Source organism: Nannobrachium achirus, assembly GCF_963921795.1.
Source record: "Nannobrachium achirus genome assembly, chromosome: 20".
Lineage (NCBI taxonomy): Eukaryota > Metazoa > Chordata > Actinopteri > Myctophiformes > Myctophidae > Nannobrachium > Nannobrachium achirus.
Window position 1 is genome coordinate 33,987,591 of NC_137827.1, and position 20,395 is coordinate 34,007,985.

At 42.4% G+C, this 20,395-nt stretch overlaps 1 protein-coding gene across 2 annotated transcripts in view; it reads left to right on the plus strand.

Moving 5' to 3' along the window:
- Nucleotides 1-17,651, plus strand: part of mta1 (metastasis associated 1) — a 67,612-nt gene extending 49,961 nt beyond the window's left edge. The window contains exons 12-18 of one of the 2 annotated variants that reach the window (XM_080751324.1): nt 218-414; nt 1,655-1,806; nt 2,448-2,637; nt 7,678-7,767; nt 8,673-8,825; nt 15,959-16,111; nt 17,037-17,651. In XM_080751324.1, coding sequence (XP_080607450.1) covers nt 218-414; nt 1,655-1,806; nt 2,448-2,637; nt 7,678-7,767; nt 8,673-8,825; nt 15,959-16,068 — 892 coding nt within the window. In that variant the 3' untranslated portion in view covers nt 16,069-16,111; nt 17,037-17,651. Of the gene's footprint in view, nt 1-217; nt 415-1,654; nt 1,807-2,447; nt 2,638-7,677; nt 7,768-8,672; nt 8,876-15,958; nt 16,112-17,036 lie in introns of those variants that run through there. The other variant, XM_080751325.1, reaches the window with a different exon arrangement.
- Nucleotides 17,652-20,395: the final 2,744 nt, after the last annotated feature.

Here is a 20,395-nt window from a genome sequence, read left to right on the forward strand (position 1 = left end):
AAGCATTTGCCTCTCTCACTGCCTCTCTGTGACATTTGTCAGAGCATCTACTCTCCATTAGCATTCGTGAGTGACCTCACTACAATAGAGTCAACTAAACACGGCTGCTAGTCTGACTGAATGTTATCTGTTGCCATGTTATATAGAACATGGTATTCTGCTCAGTCAGCTGTCTGTGTCGACTGACACTACCCTGTCTCTGTCTAACCTTCCCCAGCAACAAGCCTAACCCTAACCAGTTGAGTAACAGTATAAAACCAGCCCTGGTCAATGGAGCAGCAGGACCAGGACTCCCCCCTGGTCCACCCGGTCTCCCTGGGCCCCCTGGTCTCCCTGGGCCCCCTGGTCTCCCTGGGCTCCCTGGGCTCCCTGGGCAGACACCCACCCTGGGCCGAGCCTGTGAGAGCTGCTACAGTAAGTCACAAAATGGACTGTACCCTCGGATTAAGACTGGATTATACTGTATACTTGTAGGGCAGTGGTTCCCAAACCTTCTCATTCTGAGTACCCCCAAATAGCCCGAGCCTCTGCCTGCGGATCCCTAAAAAACACATATATGTTTTTATGATTTATTATTATTCCATAATTTTTCCTCTCCTTTCCAATTGCACCCTTTGGCGCCCACTGGTGGCACTGACCCCCATTTTGAAAACCACTTTGTCATAATAAGAAAAGTAAAGAAAAGAAAACCCAATTTGCTTCACAAGAAAACATGTAGAAAATAAAACATAAATAGTGTACTTAATAGTGTACATAAATAGAAGCCAGCAAGTCCCAAGGCAGTGGATCCCAAACCTTTTAGCTTGAGACCCAAAAGAGAGATTAAACGTTTGCCCGGGACCCAAACTAGTGAAAACAGCAGATCTACAATGTGTCCCCGACCCACTATTTGGGAAACCTAAGGAATACATGGGTAATTGTTGACCAGTAATAACCAGGGCAGTCCTGGGACAATTCATAATTCCTTGTGCAATTGTGCCACACAATGATTTTCAGTCTGTTTAAATTAAACAAGTTATTTTCATCGAGGTATGCGGCCGCATAACAAAATATAAATTAGTGTTCAGTCGTTCAGTGTCGGTTTGAACAAAAGGGGCAGTAAACGTCTGGAAATAAAGAGAGGAGGATGGGAAGGATGATGAGAGCCAGTGAGCCGCTATTATCTGCCCTGCAGCTCAGATTCTATGTGCTAATTTAGTAGCTGTAATTAATTCAGCAATGAATGATTAAAGATTTGGCATGTGTGCTGGCGCACGCTCATGCAAGAGTATCTGTGTGTGAGCGTGTGCATGCATGCATGCATGTATGTGTATGTTTGATATGTCGTTTGGTTGATGGTGCACATAGGTGACTCACTGGATAGAGGGATGAATCACTATCTATATGAAAAAACATATGAAAACCACAGTCGGTCTCTCCAATGTCTGTGTAATGTCTGTGTGCATGTGCACGCATGATTATGTGATCAATTTTGTGCATGTAAAAAGACTGTGTGTGTGTGTGTGTGTGTGTGTGTGTGTGTGTGTGTGTGTGTGTGTGTGTGTGTGTGTGTGTGTGTGTGTGTGTGTGTGTGTGTGTGTGTGTGTGTGTGTGTGTGTGTGTGTGTGTGTGTGTGTGTGTGTGTGTGTGTGTGTGTGTGTGTGTGTGTTTTTAGCCAGCACCTCCTACCAGTGGTACTCGTGGGGTCCTCCCAACATGCAGTGTCGTCTGTGCGCTGCCTGTTGGACCTACTGGAAGAAGTATGGAGGGCTGAAGATGCCCACCAGGCTGGATGGAGAGAGGCCTGGACCCAACCGCAACAACATGGTACACACACACACACACACACACACACACACACACACACACACACACACAGAGATGCCGGTGCGGCTGTGGCTCATGGTTATAGTGACTCCCAGTTCGACCCCGGGCTCCCCCAGAGTTGGTGTCAAAGTGTCCTTGAGCAAGACGCTGAACCCCTAATTGCTCCCGATGAGCAGGTTGGTGCCTTGCATGGTTTGCTCCACCATCCGTGTATGAATGTGTGAGTGACTGGGTGAATGTAATGCACAATCTCTGTAAGAGCGCCTTGGATAAGGGCGTTATATAAATACACCATTTACCATTTACATTATGCATGTACACTCACAGCCGCCCACCAATTCTTTGTGTTGTTAAACCTTTGACTGACGAAGCTTCCATAAGCCCTAACCTGAACCTTCTCACCCACACCACTACATAACTGATCTGCTGATTAAACTCTAAACACCAGTGTGAGATACTTGAGGATCATTTATACCTTTTTGCCGAACCTTTCAACAACAGTAGGTTGACAAAAATTACAGTTTATATAATAATAATAATTTTCAAGCAACAATTATTTTTAAAGTGACATTCTAATGTTTCATTTATCTTTCATTCATCTAAATTCTTCCTACGTTCCTGTGTCCTCCTGCATCTCTCAGAGCCCCCACGGTATTCCCATGAGGCACAGCGGTAGCCCCAAGTTTGCGGTGAAGACGCGGCAGGCCTTCTCACTGACGACCACGGCTCTCACCCGGGCGGCGCGGCGCGTCTGCCAGGACATCATCAGGCCGCGATACCTGGCCAGGCACCCCTACCTCCCTGTCAACACAGCCGCCATCAAAGCAGAATGTGAGCAACTCAGCCTCTGCTACGTCCTACACTCAACACACATTAACAGTTAATTCAAGTAATCCATTATAAAGTTACGATTTCTATCAAATTAAAATGGGCTGGGACATTTTTATTTCATTAGCATCAATGGAGTGTGAAGAACAAATGAGGGTCCCTATGTAACCAGTTTCCACCTGGCCTTCCTATGTCTTCAGGAACAAAATGCAAATACAAGCTCATAACAAACGTCACATCGATCACAAGCATTGTGAGCTTGTAGATTTGCTATTTAGCTATTTTTGTGTAACACCTAAGAATAACAGGGTAAACGGGGTGTAAGTGACATTTCTTTGTTATAATCAGTATTAGGAATTAGGTAGCTCTATATTCCCATAGTAATCATTCCCATAGTGTTTGGTCAATAGCAGGGGTCTTACTGTCTTTCAGCTCTTTAACCCTATTAGTGCCTATCCCGAACAAGTTCGGCTTTATTTCAATCCAATACAATATTTTATTTGCTATTTTACTTACCCCGAGCTGCTTGGAGCAACGTGGGTGGTCCTTGCTTGTCCAGCGCTAGCCAACGAGAGACGCTAGATGGTCCGACGATTTATTCCATTGAAAATGGTTTAAAATAAAGTTTAGAGCCCCCCAAAAAAACCTCAATCTATACTGTCGGCGGCGCGACGTATTCCATTGTGCCTATCCCGAACTAGTCGGGATATTTAATAGAATGAATTATTTAATCGGAGGCCTCAACGAAGCCCCGGTCTAAACGTCCATCCATGGTCCGGGCCAACACTCGGCCATACACGGGCCGTAGTCGCGCTAACGGCCGCATCGCGCCGCCCACTCCAATAATAAATCACATCTTTAGACAGGATTTTCTCCGGATTGTGTTCCCAGACCCAAAGAGAAAGTTTTTTGCGACTGAAATAGCTTTAGATCGGGCTTCTAAATGGGTTATCATTTTGGCTACGTGTCAGCTAGCTTCCTCCTCTAGTCACCCATAGCATTGGCTGGAGTGAAATCCCAAGGCACTTGGGACAGTGTCGACGGAAGCTAGAGCGAAGGTCTATAGAGAAATTTCTGGCACTCTAGCGCCCCTTGTGGCCGGCGGCACTGTATGAGTTAATAAACAGAATATACATTTTCATTACATTTAAATTTTTATCCCACGATTTTGTAACCCATTTTTCACCCAGTGCCAATTGCCTAAGCTGTAAACCTGGGCGCTGCTCTCCCTCTGCCAACCTGGGGAGAGTCCCGAACTAAGCTCATGCTTCCTTCAGTGCATGAGGAGTGAGCAGGCCGCTTCTCAGGGGGGAGCTTCCCCAGTTGGACGTAGCGCGTGGAAGGAACAGGTTATTCCAACCAGTTCGTTTCCCCTCCATCAGGCGCCCAGGCTGGCCAGGGGGAGGCAGAATAGAGACCAGGATTACTGCATGTTTTTGTGAGGTTACCTACCCTAGGGAACACGGGGAGAACATGCAAACACCACACAGAAAGGCCGTTTTGCCAACCCCACCTAGGGTGTGGACGCTGATGACGCGGAGGAGAGAACACGCCTCCAGCGCCCACAGCGTCCCACAAACTCAGGACTCAGAAAATACATTTTCAGGTTGGGAATCCAATTTATCTGATCAGGAATGAGAACTTATACATTTTACAGGATAAGCAAGTAAAATTGGAAGTGAAGGTACAGAGATTAGCAGACAGAATTGCCATTGGAACAAGTGGATGAATGTGTTTTCTCTTATAATAGGATGAAATTGGTGACCCATCTGAAAATGTAAATCCTGTTTATTAAAGAGGGACCCTTGTACTGAACAACACTCTATAGCTGAAGTCCCGGCCATTACACTGTTTGTCTATCTATACAGAACGTACCACTCAGAATTATGAATACTGCAGAGTACCATCACCCGATGATACTCGCAACAAGAAGCTGTCAGAAACTGTATTTAGTATCTGTAAAATATATAAATAAATACATTTCTGGTGCCTCTGTCATTCTGGCACGAGTGTCGTTGGCAGACACTCACAAATAAAACGATGATGCCAAGAAACACATGTATGTGGAATGGTTATTGTGAAGAATATACCAGTAGGACCTTTTTATAATAATAATAATAATATGCTTTATTTATATAGCACCATTACAAATGATTAACAACTTGAACAGTGAATCTTGAATCATAAACAATTACAGCAACAAATAAACCACACACAACAACCGAATTATGCTGTTAGGGGGTTAAAAAGGCCTTTCTATAGAAGTTATATTTAAAAATGCTTCAAACTTGAGGTCCAATGGGAGGCTGTTCCAAAGTCCCTAGGGTCCCTGACTGCAAAGGCCCTGTCACACTTTGACTTGGGAACCTTTAGTATGGCTGAATCAGAGGACCTCGGGCGACGGAGAGGTACATGGGGTTCCAGCAGGTCAGCTAGGTATTGAGGTGCCAGGCCGTTAAGAGCTTTAAAAGTTAACAATACAATCTTAAAATCAATTCTAGAAGTTACTGGAAGCCAGTGCAGTGCAGCCAGTACCAGGGTGATGTGCTCCTACTCCCAGCAATCTGGCAAAGAGTCTTGCAGACGCATTCTGCACCAACTGCAGGTGGTGTATATGGATCTCTTGCTGAAATTTGAATAGAGGGCGTTACAGTAGTCCAGGCGAGATGAAATGAGGGCATTGATAACTTTGTGAAGTTTAGGGGTGTAAAGGACTGTTTCTTTCTTCTTGTAGGTGGAAAAAGCACTGCACCTTTAATGAGACTGATTTACTTGATTATAAATGATGTATTAGAATTATGTTGTATTGATTAATCTATATCTACTTATATTTTACAAAAGAAAAAAAGGAATTGATCAAATTATCACTAAGAAAAGTATCCATATTTGCATCCTTACGTTGAATAACATTTATCTGGGTGCATGTTTCTTATTTGAGAAATTCAGATGCTGATGCTTTCATCCTGGGCAATGTGAAATTGAGTGAAGCATTAGGATGAATTTGCAACGTTTTACTTTTATCTCTCATTTTTCCTGTCTTGCTCAAGCATTTCATTGGATTTTCAATTTACAGGCAAGTCAGACAGGCAGAAAATCATGCTGAAAGATATAAAGATGAGAAGGGGATTTGCAGTGCACGGGTGGTTGCTTCAGACTAAGCAGTAGTCCCTAGATCACTGTGGCACCTTGCTTGTAAATTATGTCATTATATCTTGTAATACAAATACATTATGGATATCGAATGGTAAACAGGTAAACTTTGGCCGCCGAAGTTTTGAGTACAGTTTGTTCTAGCGTAAAGACAGTTTGTTGTTGTGTTGAAGATGTACATTTTCCATAAGGAAACAATAACTGAACATCAATTTTTTAGCACTTTACATAACTACATTGGTATATTATTTTTCATTCTGACCAGTGTTGGGCTTGTAAAAAAAGATTTCTCTCTTATTACTGCAATCAGTAACTAGTTAACCTACAACTTCTTTTTTCTGCACACACTGAAAATCCTTTTGTAAGGGGTCCATTTGTAAATGCATCCAAGTTAATTAACAGTAAGGATTTTACTGTGCATACGACAGCCAGGTAAAAACAATGATAATTTACAAGCTGTACCTAGACAAGGAATAGGCTACACTTCGATTAAGTTAAGCTGTAGAAAGCATTTAGATGGACTGTCTCTTCAACTGCCTATTTGGACTGCTAAACAAAAGCTTTCTCGGATCAAGTGCTTTCTTTGCAGTGTGCTTCATTTACGAAAATAGCTGAGCTGTTTGAGTCGGCTTTGTTCTGTGCTCTGTGCACACAACCAAGTGGTGTAGATGGGGTGTTAGGTAAGTTTCATGATGATGGATTTAGGTGCGTTGGACATTATGTCAGAATTCGTATACATAATTTGTCACTGATATGGGTGGTGCAAATGTATTGTATGTTGTTTTGGGGTTTGTTGTGTTCGCTGGTGGTGCTAAAACAGGCATGTATGAACTTTCATGGCAATCGGTTATTTATTTTTTTACCAACACCCAGACGTAAAGGGTGTTCATCAATAGCACAGATTTATGAGAAGATATGTGAGCCAAATGGGTGGAGTTAGCTGGTTTGGCCGAAACTTTGACGAGTTAGGAGGTTTCCGCCGAAGTGCTTTTTACAACTTTCCATTGATTCTATATTTTTTTACCAACACACAGACGTAAAGGGTGTTCAATAGCATATATATATATATATATATATATATATATATATATATATATATATATATATATATATATATATATATATATATATATATGTCACGGTTTTAAAGAGAACCAGGACATTCGAGACGCGGAGCACTCGTGGTGCGGCACGGGGCGGAGCAAGCGGTCGCCAATACAACGTACTCCAGGCGGTGCGCCGCTCTATTGTCCACGACACTGCGAGCGGCTACCGAAGCCCCCCTGTATCCACGAAGCCCAAACGAGTTACGAGGCCCCCCTGGGTCCACGAAGCCCCAAGCGGCGCGAAGGCCAGCGGACCTTGGTCCTGCTCTTCGCCCCCGAGCGCCGCAGGCGCGAGTGGCCGCGAAGAGCGGGCCAGGGCCGCGCGGCCGGCGGAGCGCCGCGCGAGTTACGAAGCCGTGGTGAATGCAATCGTTATATTTATGCCCAGGCCGTAAGGCCTGGGCAAGCGCACGTTAAACGCCCTGTCCAAGTGACTACAATGGAGCTAATGGCTAGGCTAGGCTAGGCTAGGCTAGGCTAGGCTAGGCTAGGCTAGGCTAGTAAATAAAGAGTAAACACTTCCGGTCTGCGGCGAGTTCAAAGCGTGACGTAACTCTCTTATCCAGTGGCTGACGTCGCCATCTGGTGGTGATTAGTGTGTGGTGAACTACAAAACGAGCGCTCTTACAATGAACGTCCTGGGTTACCCAAATATCCTGTAACATATATATATATATATACCTCAAAAAGTATACTTGTATTTTTCTATATTCCTTATACATGTATGGGGCAGTCTGACTACCGTTACTGTAGTTATTACCAGTTAACTGATAACTCTCTTCTACAGGTGCACTGCGGTTGCCCGATGGACCTAAAAAGCCTGTGCCTCTTAAACCTGTGGATCGTAAGCCTCTGGAGTCTGTGGTTAGATATCTAGGTAAGGGCAAGTCAGACGACCTCCGCATCTGTCACTGAAGTCCTATGGCTCTTTTCTGTTTCGAAGGCAAACCCAGAACCATCTAGAGCCTGAAACTTTCCAAACCCCCATGAAGTTCTGCGATAGTTTTTTTGTTTACATTTCCCTCTCCTAAAGGGGCAAGTACGTCGTTAAATAATAGCAGATCTACAAGCTCACAACGTGCCGCGTTGTGAGCTTGTAGATAAGTAAAGTATTAGTTTTGGTTTCTCAGAACTCGGTGTTCGTACTGCCTCTGGAACAGGACCCAAATGATGTCCTGAGAACCAAGTTATCTGTTATAACAGTGGCGGACAGTTTGTGTGCCTGCCACTGATAGAAACACCATTCATTTTTCCCATCGAGATTTTCGGTTTCGATAAATAAATTATTATCCTGGTGAATCATGACCATGAAATTCTGTGTCAAAAGATATTTGAAAATGTATATTATATACAAATTAATACCCTTTCTTTTGCGGTTTTCAATTATTCATTTTTTTTACACAGAATCCAATGTTTTATGGTGCTTTATCTGTGCTTAATTGAGGAAGGGAATGATAATGGTCAGAATTCTAAAAATTTGATAGCTATATAAAGTTTATTTTTCAATGCTTTGTGATATATTTTTTAATACTTCGATCTGTGTTGAAGGAAAGCACATCCATTATGTGAAAGAGCAAATAATCTTCTTTGCTCTGTGTGTTACACACCTCACATGTTTGGATTCTGAGTTGGCAATGTCTAAAAAATAATCTATATTGCGGAGGATAGATGGCATGAAACTGAACCATATTCTGCTTCGGTTTCAGTATCTGGAAATATTACACCAGCTGAGTGGACTAAATGTGTTATTGTTGTTGTTTGTTTTCCTATTTGGATTCTCAGAAGCACACCCCCGCCCAATCAAACCCGACCCCCCTCGCGGACCCACCATCTCTACTGGCAGCCTGACACCCATCAAGTCTACCCCCATCCTCAATAACGGCTCACCCACCATCCTGGGCAAACGCACCTATGAGCAGCACAATGGACTGGATGGTGAGAGAGAGAGACACACACACTGAGCTGAGGAAATGTGAGATAGAAGAGTATGTTTATTTATATTTTTCCGTACTGTATTTGAGGCTTCCTAATGTAGAGGTTCTCAACTCTCTCATTAATATCAAAGTAAAAACTCAAGGATCCACAGGAGTGGAAGAGGCAGCACACTAAAATGAAGATGCAAGACGGGCTCAAATGCAGTGTTCCATTTTATTATGAACACTTACGCATTTCGGCACGAAGCCTTCCTCAGAGCAGGTTAAAGTCTTCTGTCTTGCATCTTCATTTTGGTGTGCTGCTTTTTCCACTCCTGTGGATCCTTGAGTTTATTTGTACCTAGAGCTGAGCACCCACTGCCCTAATCAGTGGCAGCAATCAGAGGAAGTACACGTGTTCTCTTCTCCTTATCTACACCAGGGGTTCCCAAACTTTTTTGTCTCAGGGCACCCCATGAATATTGTTTTAATCTGAGGCACCCCTACATTATAATTTTCACTCCCAGCACCTTATATTTATAGCATATCGTCGTTGTCAGGTGGAAACCTTGTATGTCCAAAACCGTTCGTTTTGTATTTATCATCTATAAAATGTACTAAACTAGTGCTTGTAGATCGGCTGTTTTCACTAGTTTTGTGCGACAGAGGTTTCTGCCTGACCGTAATGATATTTTAGTGATTATGTTGCGAGGAAAACGTTGAGCCAATAGGCATTTTGGTTAGAACTGACTGAAAATAACTGTGTACTTACTTCAAGTTTAAAATGATACTAAATATTTTTTTCAAGTGTCCAAATATTATCAAATTATCTCGCGGCACCGTTGGACTGCCGTCGCGGCACCCCAGGGTGCCCTGTCACCCACTTTGAAAACCCCTGATCTACACACACCACACACTGTAGAGATAATTGCTTAAATATGAAGCAGAACTAGTCTTACAGGTCATTACTTGACCAAACAGAAGAATCAAAGGTCAGATCTGATTTCCGTCTTTTAACGAGACATTCAGGCGGAAGATATACATGAACGTTCTGGAACCGAGGCCTTCATTTTCATTCAGGAACCAGCAATACCACAGTTTGTTTGTTATACAATTTTTTGGAGGTCTTATAATGTATTCGGCTTAACATTGATTTTCCGCGTGTTTGAGTCTCAAGACACAGCTAACTTCCATCCAGGCTACGCTACTGTTCCACGGATTGAGAGCCCATTGCCTTAAGGCCTGGTTTATACTTGTTATGCACCTAAAATACCAGATCTACAATGTGTCGCACTGTGTCAAGCTTATAGATTAGCAATACTTGGTACGTTATACAATGCGCAACCAAGTATAAATCAGGCATAAACCAGGGCTTGTGTGGGCGTTTTCTCTTTTGGGTTACGTCCCATTTCACCCTCTCACTCTGATCCAAAACTTTTCTTTCTGGCTTTTCGTGTCCGCACACGCACGTCCATTTCTCTGTTGCGAAAGACTAGGGTAAGGAAGAACGAGAGGAAAAGAGGAGGGGAAAGAAAGAGAAGAGGAGTGAGAGGAGTCAGAGAGATGGAGAGAGGCAGAGGATCAGGTCGGCCTGGCTGCGTTAGCTGGAGGCTACAGTCTGTGTTGTCATGGTAACAGCGTAGAGGAGGATGAGGAGGAGGATGAATGTATCCTAAGTGGGGGGGCAGCCCTGCTGGCCTCCTAGCCCACATTAGACCCAATCTGTGATCAAACACCAGCAAGAGGAGGAGGCTGAGTGGGACGGAGGTGAACCAATATGCTATACTGGGAACCAGGGCCTGGCAGCCTTTCCTCAGACATTTATAGAAAATGAGGTCTGCTTATTTGTAAATGCAAAATAAACATTATAGCACTTTCAATAATGCATTGCAGCAGAATGGGTCAGACGCGCTTCGGCCCAAGGCTGCAGCGTTTGGGAAACATGTGGATGTGATTCTCATTAAACGGCAGCTAGTGACCTGCCGGTAATTGGCAACGAGCTGATGCAAATCACTGTAAGGGGTGGCAGTGTCTCAGTAGGTAGAGCACGTCATGCGGGAATCAGAAGCTCCTTGCTTTGATCCTTGGCTTGTCCACGTTTCGTGTCGAAGTGTCGCAAGCAAAACTCGTAACACCTAACTGCTCCTCCGTGCACTCAACCGAGCAACATTTCTTGATGAAACGCAGAAAAATAATTTACCCTCTGGGATCAATAAAATCCCACTTTTAGTAGTAAGACCAAATTCATCTTTAGTGCGTGCGTGCGGCGCGTGCGCGTAATTCTTGAAGTGCCATAGGCCATACAATCACATTTTCCCCCTAGTCCGGGCATTTCGGGAAATATTTTGATGGAATCATGCACTTTACGATAAAGGCATGACATTTGGCACACAGTTAGAACATGCCATATAGACCATTTTTGGCTATAGGGCCATCGCAGATTTTAGATTTTTTCAAAGTTAGGGTCTCATTGACTTTACTATACAGTAAACGTGATTCTGAGTCCAATGCAAGAATTGTTTTGCACAAAAAAGATTCCTTGGGCTAAAAACGGCTCCCACAAAACTTTGGTTTAGTGATGAGTCATCACTTTTCACAGTTTTGTGGGGGCCGTTTTTCGGAAAGGAATGTTTCTAGTGCAAAACAAATGATTGCATTGGATTCAGAATCCCGAAAAAACCCTAGTTTGACCCCTCACATGCTACTTAAAGCATATATATATATATATTTTTTACTGTATTGTAAAGTCAATGAGACCACAACTTTGATTGGCTCCCACAAGTTTCCTAAGACAAATCTGCGACAGCTCTATAACCAAAAATGTTCCATATGGCATGTTCTAACTGTGTGCCAAATGTCATGCTTTTATCGTAAAGTGCATGACTTTAGCCAGAAACGCTCGGACTACCCATGGGTTGGATTCTTTGGATCATGATGCAACTCCCCATATAGGCCATGCCCATTTCTGTTAACTAGATTTTTACGCCATTTTGCATTTTCTTCAAAACACACTTTGCTACTACTCCTACAGATTTTGCCAAAACTCACCATACACCTTACCAATCAGTATTATATCTGGAGTCATGTGATATACATGTCTAACTGGGATATCAAAGAATTGGGGAAAGGGCTCACAGGGATCTCCATATCTCCATATATGGGCATAAAAGGGATTTGGTTGTCATCACTGTGATGTCAGAGCATGATGTCAGAGAGCTAGAGTCAATCAACAAAAAAGACAAGCGTTATCCATACAGACACGGACAAGATGTGACGGTCTGATACTAAACTGTGAACTTCGGTCGCGAAAATCGCCAGGACTCATCATTTACAAGATCAAGGGACTTTGTCACTTAAATAATAGATAAATTGGAGAAAGTTACAGGAGTGCATATGGTTATGGTGTGTGGTGTGATATGAAATGTAAGCCTATCAAATAAACACAATTTATTTCTGCCTTTTGGTTCAGCATCATAATCGGAAGCTTTTTGAGTTGACACTATGCTTACATGACATGTACACAAATAATAGGATGCGATCCGGTAATTGATGTAAATTTCTTTGATTATTCTAATCCGATTAAGCTCTTAACTCATTCGTAGTTTACGGCCGTAAAGCCCGTTAATTTCTCTATGTCTTTCACTGCCGGCTTCTCCTACCTGTTAACGTGGGCGCTCGTCCAGTTCCCATCGTGCGTGAACGGACACTGCTTATGCATCGTGTGTTCGCGTATTCCATCAGCTTCTCAAATCCGTTGAAACTTTTTCAATTGATCAATAAGTTCTCCATCTGTAAGCCGCGGAGTGCAGACAGAAAGTTAACGGGCCAAAATAGAGGACGGACTTCCGCTTCCGGTTCAGGGACTCCAATGTTAACTCATTGAGTGCCAATCCCGAACTAGTTCGGCTTTATTATCGTATCGCAGAGTGCCGATCCCGAACAAGTTCGGCTTTAAAAAAAATAAAAAAAATAAAAAAATTTTTATTTTTTTTTGAAAAAAATTTTTTTTAATTTTTTTTTTTTTTTTTTGGACCCCATCAAATCTGGTGAACATGATTTCAATCGCGATTTTGCATGTTCCACCCCCATACAACCCCATCTAACATACAGGGCAGCCATGTTTGTTTACATAACATGTAAAACATAATGGCAATTATCTCAAGAATGCCTGAACGGATTTCCAATCGGATTTTTTTGTTTGAAAGCTGTGAACAAACTGCACAAATCCACTCCAATGCAATCCAGGATTGCATTGGATTTTTTAGAGCTCATTCTTCTCTGTTTTTTTCCCATGCATGAGGTGTGCAAGGTTTAATCATGGCTAAGTTGACGAAAATAAGGCTTCTAAAATGCTTGGTAGCCAATAGCTAACTTCAAGCTAACTTCATCCTCTTCCTGTACATGCACAAAGGAAAGTGTTCAGGCAAGTCATGGCTGCAGGGCTTCTGCATATACCAGCATATCTCTATGGGATTTTCTATGGCCACTGGGCGCCCTCTAGTGGTGAAAGGGGTGGCACTAAATGAGTTAAAGTTGTCCGCTCAATAATGTGTCCGTGTAGAAACCGATCACGGAGCATTAGTTCCGGCCTATTTTAGTTCGGTTCGATAAAAAAATGTTTTTTAATTCATTTTTATTACATTTACGGGCTCTACGGGCATGGCAGAGAAGGGGTACAAAGGGGTATTTTGATGGCAGAGTTTGAGTTAATAGGACAAAACATAAATCACAGTAATATATCAAAACATCTTGATTGCATTTCAATAATGCACATGTCTAAAATGAGATTTAGATTCATGTGCTGAAATACAGGAAAGCTGTATCGTATTGGCAGCTGGGAGGAATGTGATTGTCTGTATTTTGCTATTATGACATTTAATTAGTATTTTAGCGTTAATAAATAACGTTCGTTGTTGCATTCCAAAATGTCATTAGGAACTAGCATCCTGCAGCAGCATTATTTACATGAAAACTGTAATATTAAGGAAACACGTATTTTGCATAATAAGTATGTAATAACTAGTAAGACGCCTCAGGGCGACATGCAACCTCTATCGGACCAGTTACCCATATATGGAGACCCCTGGTACCCATATATGGTGATCCATGTACTGTATATGGAGACATGCTTACTCAGTTATTCGTTATGTGAAAGTCCTATGACGTCTATCACTGCAGATGTCTATGACATCTGACATCATACCCTTTTATGCCCATACATGGAGATCCCTGTCTGTAGAACCAGCCACACAAATATGGGCTGTCTTGGCCATCTGTCTTGGCCATATATGGATTCTGTTAGTGTGGTATGTGGCCGATGTGGCATATATGGGCATTCCCATATGAAGTCCTGTTAGATATGGGCATAATATTGATGACATCAGGAAACTCCATATATGGGCATAAAAGGGATTCTGTTAGTGTGACATCACAGTGAAGCCAGAGCGTGATGTCAGAGCAGCAAACCCATTTCGTTCAGAGTGGTTCCCCTGACATCACAGTGACATCAGAGCATGATGTCAGAGCGACAACCCTATAGAACCGTGGCGGCGTGACAGTCAGACAGAGATACACACATACGTACAAGCTATGGCCGTTTGCATACTAATCTGCAACCTATGGTTGCAATAATCATTCAACTTTTGCCTTAATGACAGTTGTAGTTACAGTATATGAGCATATTATTTTGCATTTGAATATAATACTCTAGTACTGTTATTGTTGGTTTTCATGCAGTTTTCATGCAGTTTTTAACATTCGGATCTAGTAATTTATACATTCAAAGTGTTTCCCTCCAATTGTAACATATTGCAATCTGATGTGTATAGAGTAGACCACTGATGGTCTCTGATGTAATTAAGTTGGGGGTAAATGGGGCTCCACAAACTTTCTCAATTCCTGTCAATTCTGGAATGCCCTCATCTAACCTAACCCTCCCATCCGTTTTCTTTTAAATTGGAAATTGTAATGGGTTTCAGTGCCAAACAATCCTGGGGAATAGGACAAGCTAAACACTGTTTCAATCAGTAGAGATTGTGAGTGCAGTACACGCGTATAATGACCCCAATCTCTTATTAATCCTCCCAAGTTATTTCCATTTCTTCAGTGGAGAATGAGGACTGAGGATTCTAAAGATCAAACTCCCTTTGAGCAAGCTGCTCTGTGGGGTACAATGAAGGATTTGGTGTGTGCATATGTGCGGGCAGGCGGGCATGCATGTGGTGTTCTATACTTTGATTTGTTACTTTGTGCTGCCTCAGTCTATCTGGGCAGTAATCTAAAGCAGTACTTCATAGTGCCACCAGAGGGCAGAATACTTTTCCTTTCATATAAATCTATGGCATAAATAAACCTTAGAATCAGAATAGTTTTATTGACAATTAATTTACTTTTTTTTTACCTCAGGATATAAAGTAAGCAAAAAAAGAAGCTAAAACAAAATATATAATATGCAATATAATGGACTGTAGAGGCTGCAATAGCAGCATAGGAAGATAAATTCTTGTACTTTATATTAATTATTGCTCATGTTGAAAGTGTAAATAGTAGCATATACTGTACATTCCTCAATACACTTGTATGCACAGACTTTATTGAGTACACATTATGTACTCACTCACACAGATGGTTGCGGTATGAATTTGTCCAGCATATGCATTCACTATTATTTATACTTTCCTGGACTGGGATGTTGCATTCCTCCAGAGATCTGTACGTGAAGGGCAGTGGACCTTGTTAATGGAATGCATTAATCGCTGTATCACCTATTATTTGAGCTAATTGCAATTATTGTGCATACCTGTAATCTTTTCCATTCATCAGTATGAATACACAATTACACATACAGCTGGACTAAAGTAACACAAATATATTTCCATCATTATCACTGTCTTTTAAGCACTTTCATCCTGGTGTCCTTATTTGGGGCATTTAGGGCAAAACATTTCAAAAATGTTTATAGATTTAAAAAATATCCAAAGTAGTCCATCTACAACACGACCCGTTGTGAATTTGTAGATCAACAATTTTAAATATTTTCAGTCAGTTTGATTTATTTTGATTATCGGTACCAGTCATTGTCAGTCATTTCTTTGTGTATTTTTTATTTCAGCTGCCATCCCAAACTAAAACCCTCGTGTCCTCCGTATTCTGTAGGTACTAAATCCAAAGGCTTGACCCCACAGTGGGACATCATGGCCAAGCGGGTGAGTGAAGTAGGACGTCCTTCGGCTCCCATCCAGGATGAGGTACATGAACTTGACTGACCACTCTGCAGGATGACCTCTATTACAACCCCCCCTTACTGAGGTAAGGACAAAACCTTGTTTTCAACAGCAAAACATTACCTTCAGACTGTCTAGGACAGGGGTCTTCAATGTTGTCAGGCCAAGGACCCCTTAGCTGAGAGAGAGATGAAGCAGGGACCCCCTCTACATATTGTATAAATGCGTGATACAGATTCATAGACTTGTTTGACAGCACTGTCATCAGTCTATGTTGGATTTGTGTTTTTAGTTATCTTGACCTTTCACTCTGTACTTGGTCTGCTCTTTTTGACCTTTACACTAACCTTATTTGCTGATCTACAAGCGAGCTTGTAGATCGTAAACAACTTTACACATACTGTAGGTCCAGTCAACTTCCTCATCAACAGTAGAACGTTTAAAATTGTGAAGATTCATGACAATTCAGTCGTCCTAGCTACCACTCTGAAATGTTCCCCCCAAATGATCATTTTGATCCAGACAGTTCTGCTGATGGACCCTCCTGTATTTGTTATTTGTTGTCTTCCTCTTCCTGTTTTTCTATTTCCTCCTTTTTCAAAATGCCTGTCCCCAACAAGCCCTATTCACGGCCCGCCCACTCAGCATCCCCCTGGTGCTGAAGTCACGTTTTGAAGGGGAAACCCTACTAAAAGCCCATAGAGTTAACACAGAAATCGCAAATGTAATGCAATTTCCGAATAGTAAAGTATAGAATACGGCTAGCATGATCAAGAACACAAGATAGTAAAAGGCACAAAGCATTATAATTTACTTTACCGTTCGAAATAATGATTTATTGGCTTTAAGTCCAGCTATTTCTGTATTAATTTCCCCTGCAAAACTGACGTCAGCACCAGGAAGTTGCTGAGAAATTTGCTGAGTGGGCGGGCCGTGAATAGGGATAACTCTTACCTTCGACTGCATAAAATCTCTTTTTAATCATGTCTTGTTTTTTTCTCTCCTCCCAGAGGGGAGGGTGGTAAAAGGCGTGTTCCTGTGAACCATGGCTGACGGCAGCTGAAGGAAGCAGAAAGATGAGACTGCAGCGTTGGCCACTTCTGTTGGCCAATGGCTCGCCGTGGGTCTATCAGACTTTCAGTGACCAACCAATCGTCTTTGGAAATGGAAAAATCGAAACTTTGGCTATGGCCAATCAGAGGACAAGCCTGACTGTACAGGACTGTGTTCATTACTTACATTTCTTGTTATTACTGTCAATGTAAAGTTATGATTATTGTTATTATAATTTCATCTGTTTGTTTTTTTGTACCAATTATAACTCGGATGCTTATCAGTTAATTGTTGAACAAAACGATGAAACTTGAGAAGTTTCATGAAAATGCTTGCAGAAGCCCTGTGGAAAAGGGCAGAAGGACTGTAATATAAGCCACTTGCATCTCTGTTGTTTTTTTTGTTTTTTTGTTTTTTAACAAGGTGATTTATGGAGGAGATGAGCTCGTCTTCTGTTCATTGAATTTTGTTTTGAATGCTTTATGGGATTCTTCTGTTTTGTGAGCCGGCCCTGCTCTTTGGCCTGAGAGGTTTAACTTATTGAGAAAGACTTGCTGTTTTTTCTACCTTTTTCACAAGTAATGCATCTATGCTTCGATGATGTAATTAAAAAAGATAATTTGATCTTCCCTCTCTTCTGTGGGCTCTGTGGAAAGATATTGTGTGTAAAGACTCCCTTGAATGTACAACAATGCGTACTGTATATGGTATGGTAAACATAACAAACACTTAACATTTAACAGTTGCCTCAATGATGGTGGATCTGTAATAATCCTGAATCTTACAGATTTATGTGACTCATACTCATACTATTTCTAGTACAGTATTTGACAGAATGTAGGGACACTAAGGTTCAAGTGGCAAACAAAATGGTAGATTCCTTGAAGGTCTGGGGAGGCCTGTGGGTCCTGCCCTTGATATCTATACTATAATTTTGCGAATGTCTGAGTGAGTGAGTGTCTGTCTGTCTGTCTGTCTGAAACAGCGTTTCTCCTCGGTGGCTGGAGCAATTGATCTGAAATCGCATCACCATTAGCATATGAACACACCTAACATAACTGTGAAGCCCGTTTGTCACTTTCACAAATCGTATGCTGTATATTAGCATTTTTATGGTGTATCTACTATCTATTCTGCATCTAGCATGAGGCAACATGTTTAACCAGCTCTGTGTGTGTGTGTGTGTGTGTGTGTGTGTGTGTGTGTGTGTGTGTGTGTGTGTGTGTGTGTGTGTGTGTGTGTGTGTGTGTGTGTGTGTGTGTGTGTGTGTGTGTGTGTGTGTGTGTGTGTGTGTGTGTGTGTGTGTGTGTGTGTGTGTGTGTGTGTGTGTGTGTGTGTGTGTGTGTGTGTGTGTGTGTGTGTGTGTGCGCGCGCGCAGGCAGGCGTGTGCGCAGGCGGGCGGGCTGGGGGGGGGGGGAATAGCCATTAAACGAAACGGGTATTTCTTACATTGATGCTCCTACATATTATCATGCAAGCACCAGTTAAAGTTACTTTCCATCCCTCATATACTGTATGCATGCAGTGCACATCCCATAACCCACACACTGCACATCATTTTGGAGCTCATATCTTTGAACGGGTAAGAGCTAGTACAGCCAATTCTATGAACTGTCTAAGGTTGCTGTTTAACACCCTGCATTGTTTCCTTTGTGCCCAGATAAACTGCAGTGACCATGTTTGGCAGCTGATTTTATGCCATGGTTTCCATGTTGAGTTCCTTCTGCAGCGAGGCAACTCATGAGTGACAGTTAAGCGCACATTGGTGCTTCATCTTGCACTGATTGGTCAGCTATAGCTGTGTTATCAGGCTAGCTGACCAATCAGGCTCATCACCCTGTTCTTTTACAGTAACTCCCCTCTCACCCAGGAAAATAAATACAGAGTTTATGATGATGATTAGTTCACCATGATTCTAAAACAAATGGGTTTACCTTTTGTCAGCCAAGCGCACATGTGGATATCATGAAAATACGCTGCATATGAACTGATATATTTGCAAATGTTGCACTAATAAGTAATTGTGCCAAAATATCCTACTTTCGCATAATATTTGGTTCAACGTATAGGCCTATTCTTTTGGTTATCTTATTAGTCCTTCAGGGGAAATTCGGTTTTCATCCAGCTGATTCAGATGGTTATGTTAATAGAGAGTTTGACGCATACACCGGGGGCCAGGAGGCGTACCGGTGACCTTCCTATTACTAGACGACCTCTCTAACCACTAATCTACGGCTGCCAATAATGCTTTAGAGTGCAGTGGGTTTGGGCCCCTCATGTAGAGTGCATGGTCGATGGGGAACACTTGAAAAGCAAAATGATAGGCTGTGATCATCCTAGACTATCCATTTTTATGAGGGCCTGTGGAAAATGTCATCCTGAATCCATTTCAGCATCGCACCTAAAGGCCCATTTGAGATTATATCAGGCTATTGAGCCAATGAGCCAGCCTTGGCATACAGCTAACATCATTATCATCCACTTCAAACTACTGAGTGACCATTTGTGTCTTGCTGAAAGGGACATTGTCTATTTGAAGACGCCACCTTGATCTAGACAGAACCGATAATGGGATTGACAGTGATCACTCGGAATTGAAAATTGTTTGGTAACATAGCTATTAACATGCCAGTTAGTTATGATCTAATTGATCTTCTTTATCTTAAGTGCTTTCTGTGCAAGTAATATATTGTAAATATTTCTAGGATGATGGTCACAACATCAATTGAACCCTGACCCTGGAAGCCTGGTAATATGGCTATGCTTCATCATATGACGTTGACATGGTTGGGTGGCACGGTGAGTCTGTATCGCTGTCGCCTCACAGCTAGAAGGTCCTGGGTTCGATTCCCACCGGGGGGCGCTGAGGGCATGTTCTCTCCTCCGTGTAATCAGCACCCACACCCTAGGTGGGGTTGGCAAAAGGGCCTTTCTGTGTGGAATTCGCATGTTCTCCCTGTGTCTCCTAGGGTAGATACCCTCACAAAAACATGCAGTAATCCTGGTCTCTAATGCTTGAGGGAGGGGGAAGGAACTGGTTGGAATAACGTGTTACTCCACGCACTACGTCCAACCGGGGAAGCTCCCCCCAGTCAGGTGATAAGAAGTGACATGATCACTCCTCATGCACTGAAGGAAGCATAAGCTCAGTCCCCAGGTTGGCAGAAGGAGAGCAGCGCCCATGATTACAGCTTAGGCAATTGGCACTGGGTGTAAAATGGGTTACAAAATCGTGGGATAAAACAATTGTGTAAAAATGTACTGTAGCCTACTGCATCCCGCACCTACTCTACATCCTTGGCTTGGCTCAAGAAAC